The 8,154-nt window shown below is 39.1% G+C and overlaps 1 protein-coding gene across 2 annotated transcripts in view; it reads left to right on the top strand.

The window, feature by feature from the left end:
• Positions 1-5,733: 5,733 nt before the first annotated feature.
• Positions 5,734-8,154, top strand: part of LOC106472112 (protein kinase C-binding protein NELL2-like) — a 24,705-nt gene continuing 22,284 nt past the window's right edge. For both annotated transcript variants that reach the window (XM_022400715.1, XM_022400716.1), the window contains exons 1-3: positions 5,734-5,822; positions 6,093-6,172; positions 6,753-6,864. In XM_022400715.1, coding sequence (XP_022256423.1) covers positions 5,741-5,822; positions 6,093-6,172; positions 6,753-6,864 — 274 coding nt within the window. In that variant the 5' untranslated portion in view covers positions 5,734-5,740. The remainder of the gene's footprint in view (positions 5,823-6,092; positions 6,173-6,752; positions 6,865-8,154) is intronic.

The following is an 8,154-nucleotide window of genomic DNA, read 5'->3' as shown; positions in this document are numbered from 1 at the left end:
ACCCTAACCACCTGGCCATGCCGGGCCCAAGTCCTTTCTTAAATAAAAGTGGTTTATTCTTTCTGAATACAACTTTGCGATACACTTAATTTCAACAGTTGCTCTATAACAAACGCTATAATTCACAACGAACTTCTCATGTGTTCAACAATATTCTTACTCATTACCTTATGTTGCTTCTTGGCCGGTCTTATATATACAAGACTACCCAATCTAGTAGTCTCCCATCATTTCATGAAGGTTCGAGAAGGAAGTGGCGTGATATGAGCGTCACGTGACCTGCATTGTCGTAACAATACTAAGGTAGCAGTGAAACTATAAATGCTATGACAGGATCTTTTATTCTCAATGTTTCGACTAATCTCCTGAAGAAGACTTGTAGTCGAAAAGTTGAGGATAAAAGATCCTGTCATAGCATTCAGAGGAGATCCAAAGAGAAGGGAAATTGGTGACTAGTGATTGATTTTTCATCTCTGAATCACTTCTTTGTTGTTTCCAAGTTCACCATGGACTCATATTTAACTCTCTGTTGGATTTTCACTTCTGATCTGTGGATGTTTTGGATGCATATCTCCATATTCCCATTTCCCTGGCATACCAACATTTCCTTTGGTTTGTTTATCATGGGTGTGTTTTTCAGTTTCAGGACACTTCTGTTTGGCCTGGCCTCGGCTCCCTACGTATTCTGCCATGTTTACCGATTATTCGCTCAACTGCTTCATTCCTGAGGCCTTTGTTTCTTCCATTATATGAATGACTTGCTCCTGCTGGCATCCTCATGAGCCAACTCTGCCCTTCATACTCGGTTGCTTTTTCAGGAATCTGTCAGGGTCAGTTGGCTCATCAAGGTGGAGAAGTCATTCTTCATGCCTACCCAGTTTCTGGTTCATCTTGGTGTGTTTTTCAATTGACTTCTCAGTCAGGCCCAGCCTTCTCCATTTCAGTTGAGAGATATGGAATGTCTCATTTGCAAGGTCTCCTCCTCACACTCTCCTACTACACATAAGGTTCTATCTCTTTTAGGGATGTGGACCTCTCTCAAAGCCATCATTCCTCTTGTTGGGCCTACATGTGCCATCTTCAGTGGGCTTTAATTGACCAACAGAGCTTTGTTTGGGATCCCTTGGATCCTCTAACTCTTCCCTCTCCATTACTGACAGAATTTGCCTGGTGGCTGGATTGGACCAATACTACTGTAGTGGTTCCTCTTCCTTCACTTCATCTGGATTGTCACCTTTTATGGATTCTTCCCTTTCGAATTGGGGAGTGCATCTCGACTTTCAAGAGGTTTTTGGATGGTGGACTGTTAACAAATATGCTCTTCATATCAATATCTTGGACCTTCTTTCCATTCAGTCTTTTCACCTATATCAACAGGCAAGGAGGTTCTTGGTCGAGGGACCTTTGTATTCAAACTTTGGAACTTCTTTATTGGGCCCACAACTATTAAATTACTTTGCTGCTGTGTCATATTATAGGTACCTTGAATATGGTCATGAATCGGTTATCCAAACTCAACAAGTTTCTACTGAAAAAAGGGGTCTTTGGATCCTATTGTTTTTCGAGAGTTGTGTGCTCGTTGGGGTGTCCTCAATTTGGGCTCATTTGTGTCTCTTCTCAAAACACAACTTCCCTTTTTTTGGTTGCCTGTTCCTCATCTGCAGGCAGATGTGGTGGATACTCTCAGCCAGAATTGGACCAGCTTTTACCTATATGCTTATCCTCCTATTTGGCTTCTTCTTTGTGTCCTTTTGCTACTTCTGACTACTCCTTTTTGAGTTCTGTTGGTGGCACCATTTTGGCTGGCGTAGACATGGTTTCCACCTCTCTGATGGCTGTTGGTGTCCCCACCCATTCCTCTCACTTTTTTCCCACAGTCCTTTGCCAGCCTCACTCTGGCCTCGTATGTCTTCCTTCCCTACTCGCACTAAATCTTACACATGACTTTTGTCTGGTCCCTCGCCAGATGGTCTGGACTTTCCAGGCATGTTGCCTCTTTGATTTCCCATCCAGTTTGACCATCATCATTGGCAGTTTATCAGTGTAAGTAGGCTATTTCCTGCTCTTGGTCTATACATTGGAGTTACTATCCTTTTCGCCCTACGATTTCTCATTTGTCCTCCTTTTTTGCTTGGCTTTATGACAGGGGCCTATCAGTTTCCTCTGTTGTGGGTTACAGGACAACTTTGTCTTCCACCTTTCGGTTTACCAAATTTGCTTCTGTGTTCCACACTCTTGTCCTGTCTATGTTATTTTGTTCTTTCTCCATTGCTTTGCTTCTCCCCTAGATTGGAACCTCAATGTTATCCTTCACACTCTTATTCATCCTCCATTTGAACCTTTGTCATCTTACTTATTATATCACCTTTTATTGAAGTCCTTGTTTCTACTGTTGTTGGCGTGTGGTTGCCACCATTCCAATGTTTTTGAGATCAACATTTGCTGTGTTTCCTTTTTCTTCCCCCCATCTCCCAACTTTATGACCATTCAGATTCTCATCCTCCTTTGCCCAGTCAGGGCCTTCCAAATGTATATGACATGCACTGCTTCCTTCCATGGTTCCCATGTCTGTTTATGCATTGGAATCCTACTGTTCCATGTGACTTTTCTCCCATTACTCTTATGGGTTGGAATTGCCAGGTTCTTCATCTGGTATTTTCTTCCCTTTCTCTGGATGATTGTTGCCTTTTTTGTGTTTTTTTACCATCAGATCTATCACTTGACCATGTCCCTGGCTGCCCCTTTCTTTCTTCCATTGGAGTACATCATTAGCACACGTGTGTGGACTACACTGCATACCTTTACATCTCACTACGTCCATCACATGGCCATTTCATGATCTGTAGGTTTCCACTTACCTCCAGTCACCATTCTGCACAGCTCAGTTTCTTTTTCTCTTGCTCATCGGTTATGGATCCTACTCTGTGGCATGATGCCTGACCAAGTACACCTAGTCTCAAATCTGCACTGCCTGTCCTTTGACCATGCTAGATGACTATAATGTTGAGGCTCTTCCTACTGCAGACCTGATGTACAATTTCAGATGCCACCAGGTGTTGGATGATTGACTCTGTCTGATTGTCACCTATGCATTGATATCAACAATTCATACATAACAAATCATCACATGTCACAGGTTCATGTTATGCACACCATAGATATGAGGTATGCCATGGGACCAATTGTAGTTATATCTCATGGTATTTTGCATCTTAAGTATGTTTATTCCAGACTGTACACTCATGGACTGACATGGGTAAAGCAGACAGGGATTACTGTCCATCTCTGTTTCTCCATGGCTTTGAGTCTCTTCCTACTACAGACCTGATGTACAATTCCAGTTGGTGTTTGTTGATCAACTCTGTCAATATGGTATATCTACTTTTCAAAATAGGGTATCATGGTCACCCATTGCACTGTCTCCAGTGATGAAGTCCTAAAGACTCTCCAACTCATTCCCCCCCTTTCTTCTGGTGGAGTATAGGAGTCCTTGCCACTTACCAGTTCCTAGCAACTGGGGTGGTGGACCATTGGAGACCTGTCCTCTTGAGAGTACATAATACCACTCAGTTTGAGAGTAGGGTAGTGGCATTCTGCTGGTGTCAATGGTGTAATGTTCTTCCTACTGCAGACCTGACGTACAGTTCCAGATGCTGCCAGGTGTTGGTTGTAACACACTGCCAAGCCTATGTATACATATATAATGCATTTGCCCCTCTGTCTGATGCATTACTCCTTCCTACCGTCCTCTCGATGTCAGTTTCTGGCAGATTAAGTGTTGGTTGGAGATGATCCAGCCACATAATTCCTTGCTTGTTTGGCTGATACCCTCCTGTTATCGTGGACTGGTCAATAAATTCCCAATACTGCCAGGTTTTGGACTGGGGATGCAACCCCAAAGTGCAGTCCCTCTTCTTACTGTCCATTAGATTTCAGTTCCCAGTGGATCTGGTGTTGGTGGGAAGCTGGACATGAAACACGAATTCCCATGTATGTAAGGCTGGGTTCCCTGTTCCTAGTGCAGACTGGACAACACATTTCCTATGCTGCCAGGTTTTGGACTGGAGATGAATGCCTCCTGGGCTATCCTTACTTCCTACAATCTGGATATTGGTTTCTGGTGGATCAGGTATTGGTTGTATTGGAGATGCACACATGTGGAGATAGGTTCTTGAAGCTCGTCTTCTCTCCCAGTACCCATTTTTGAGGTGAAAGGTAGAGGACCCTCTTCCTGCTGCAGACCTCATATACAATTCCAGATGCTGCTAGGTGTTGGTTGAGGTCGAACTCCCATTTACAGCCTGCCGTGCCATAGCTACTCAACCCTGGGGGTCCCTTTCCTCATGAAAATGTTTGGGGCCCTTTATGTTTTGGTGACATATTCCTGAAGGGCGAAGAATATATCTACCTCTGAAGTTGTGCAGTCTCCCACTGGTGTGTTCTTTTTAATTCTTTACCACACCTCATGGTCTTTCTTTGGGCACTTTCTAAAAGAGGATCATATTCTTACTGGCTCTCCACTAGTTCAATGTGGGATTCTAGCTTTTTTGTGAGGGAGGTAAGATATTGTATTGGAAGTTTACATGTCCTAAACTTAAAATGTATTTCCCACCCATCCTCCCCACTTCTGGTGTATTGGTTGACTTGGTTAAAAGGTGCATTATTAGAGATGCCGCTACTTATGATAGGGTAGTGTCGCACTCCTATTGGTGTAGGGTTGCTGTATTATCATTTGCATGTAAATATTCAGAAAGAAGTGGGAGTTACAAGGCTAATGGCAAGCAAAAAATTTGTGCCAATGGAGGGCAGTACTAATTGAGAACGTTTTTTGTGAATAGAGGTAAGTATATATTGGAAATACATTTTCAGCTTAGGAACTGTTAACAATTCAAACATGGGTGGCAAAGGAAGTACAAATACACAAGTGGACAACATCTTTATTCATACAACACAAATATGTCTTTACTTAACTGGCAAGCTCCTTATTCACAACTAACTGCTGGGGTGACGAGTAATTTCCTAAAACATCTGCACAAGACTAGGACAGGATCATTTAAAAACAATTCACATCTACATAGGACAAGGATAGCTTCAAAAATAATGAAATACCATAATTTAAAGTCAGACCAGGATACTAACGTGTTATCTCACAATCCACAGTTACCTATATTAATGATCATTTCAAATATACATACATACATACATATAAGGGAAAGAACTCCCAACTAATATTAACTTGTGCAAGTATCTGTAGGACTTTCTATAAAATAGCAACTGTAGTTATGTAACTTTTACCTAATCAAGAAATTTAGTGTTATGTTTGCAGTCTTCATACATCTATTTTTAAAGATAGAATAACTACATGCAAAATACTTACACAAAAATATAGAAAAGTACTTGTGGTTATTCAAGAATAAAGTTATTAATTCTTTCAACTGTGACACTCTGCATGATGACTTTTCCACTGTAGAAAAAAAACAACCTCTGCACTTTCTGTTACTTGTATTTCAAACTTCAGATCTATTGATTTGTAATGCTTCGCCATCTTTCAAAATTTAACCTTAACTATTACAGTACTGTTTTTATCATTAAAATTATATTAAGCTTTAATTTTCATTACAAATTAAGCATTCATTTAATTGCTTTATTCTATACAAATTACAGAGAATAGCATGTTTTCTCATCCTAATCCTTTGTTTTTGAATTATACTGTATTTATATTCAACAGGGTGGTGAAGTAATGTGTCATCCTGTGAATTGTGCCCCAGTCAACTGTAAAAACCCGTTCCAAGCTCCTGGAGAATGTTGCCCCACATGTCTCAGTAAGTGTATATATTTTTAGGAAAAAAATTAACTAGTTCATTCAGAATTTACATGCAAACAAAAAGTTTGGTAATTTTAGTTTCTTTACGTTTTTCATATTGTGATTATTTTCTATCAAAGTTTAAGAAATTTACCTTGAGTGTGAATGTTTTTAATTCTTAGAAAACGCATTCTTCATTATAAAATAAATTATGTCTTTTAAATTTTCTTCTCTGTGTGCTTGAAACTTTCATACAAGAACGGTTAATGATATTGAACATTTTATATAGAGAGGTGCTTACTTCATGGTGTTCTCTTTGACCATGGAGAAGAGGTCAGTCCCAGAGATTGTGTGAAGTGTGAATGTAAGGTATGTAAAAGTCCACTTTTGCTTATTTTCATTTTAGCTTATAATAGTTACTGCAAATGATCACAATTTTAATTTGGGTATGCTGATTTTTAAAAATAATTCATCTATTGAGTTTCTGTGTGGGTTTTTAAATAGATCATGACACCAAACTGAGTTTTTTTATTACATTTGTTCTGGGATAATTGTTACATTAATTATGACATACATAAAGGATTCATATATGTTTTCTCTTAATTAAATTACCTCAAGGTTTATTGAATTTGAGCTTGATATTGTTTTGAAAGGACAATTTCATTTCATTAGTTTCAATAGCCTCTCTTTTAGAATTATAAGTGAAACTATAAGAATAGCTACTAATGAATAATATTTAAGCAAAACCTAATTTCCTTCACAAAATTAGTTTGGTCACTTTGAATTAAATATATATAAAATAATGAAAAATATTTTATATGTTATTTCCCAGAGTATTGATTTTTAATTGACTACATATTTGTTTTCTGCCTATTAGTATATTTTACTGCCCAGCAGTGGGTTATACACTTATGTTGAAGTTGTGAATTTTTCATCTTCCCATGGATAGAATGGAAATATGGCATGCAACAAAATTGACCCTGAAGTTTTATGTCCAAAACTAACTTGTCCTGTTGAAGAACAGTTTAGTGTACCAGAAGAGTGCTGCAGGTTTTGTCCAGGTAAATATTAATGAGTCATTTAATGTCCTTGTCTCTGGATTTCACAACATAATTTGAAGTAATTCGTATCGCAAAGATATTGTTACGTCTCCGTTCGCTAGTTAATTTTCCGTAACTTCGTTCCGACGAAACTTTAGCGACACAAGTCCTTACTTAATAAAACTGGTTTATTCTTTCTGAATATAACTTTACGATACACTTGATTTCCACATTTGCGCTAAAACAAACGCTATAACGAACTTCAACAATACTCTCTGACTGCAGATCAATTACTCACTACCTACACACATTATACACCGTTTCCGTCACGTTGTGAGCGTCTTATATATATATATATATATACAAGACTAACACTATATCTAGTAATCTCTCGACAATTCACGAAGGTTCGAGAGAACGAGTGGCGTGACACTAGTCACGTGACCTCGCTGACGCAACAATATTAATAAAACATGTCATGACGATTTTTTAAGCATGTGAAGACATGGAATATCATGTCAAAAATTATCTGTCTTTAAATATTCTGTTGGAAACATAGATTAATGTGTAAGGTATGTTTATATGTGTGTATATGTGTGGTGTTCTGAGGCTCAGAATGGACCAAGCGCACAGTTACCCAATTACTGCAACAAAAAAAGGCTCATGGACCTGGTATGTGAAAATCTGTGTGTAATGACTTGTTACAGGAGAAATAAGAGAAGAGACATAGTGTGAATATGAAATAAAAATATATATATTTTTCATTTGCAAGAAACAGAATAATTTCTGGAGTAATGACTGATTACGAAATGCAGAGACCTACTACTGTAAACAGTTGAATAGGATACATTTATAAGCTGTACATAAAAGAAAACCAAATGAAAACTATTTAAATATGCACAAAGATGTAATTTTATATTGTTTGTTTGAATTTATGCACAAAGCTACTTGACTTGACTTAATCCTGTAGACTCCCAGTGGGGCATAGGGCCGCAACAACACCTCGCCAATGGACTCTGTTCTGGGCTGCTCTCCTCAGCTGGGTCCACGCCATTCTGGTGGCCTTCGCTTCACTCCCAACCGATCTCCTCCAAGTCTGTTTTGCCTCCCAGCTTTTCTTTTCCCTTGTAGGTTCCAGTCCAAGGCCTGCCTTGTAACGTTGTCAACTGGTTTTCGCAGTGTGTGTCCGATCCAGCCCCATTTTCTTTTCCTGATGTCTTGGCTGACTGGATTCTGGTTGGTCCTTTTCCATAGCTCTGTGTTTGAGATCTTCTCTGGCCACCTGATGTTTAAGATGTGTCGCAGGCACCT

Source organism: Limulus polyphemus, unplaced genomic scaffold (assembly GCF_000517525.1).
Source record: "Limulus polyphemus unplaced genomic scaffold, Limulus_polyphemus-2.1.2 Scaffold5094, whole genome shotgun sequence".
Classification (NCBI taxonomy): domain Eukaryota; kingdom Metazoa; phylum Arthropoda; class Merostomata; order Xiphosura; family Limulidae; genus Limulus; species Limulus polyphemus.
Note: the sequence above shows the minus strand (reverse complement) of the source record. Positions and strands in the feature narration are given on the sequence as shown.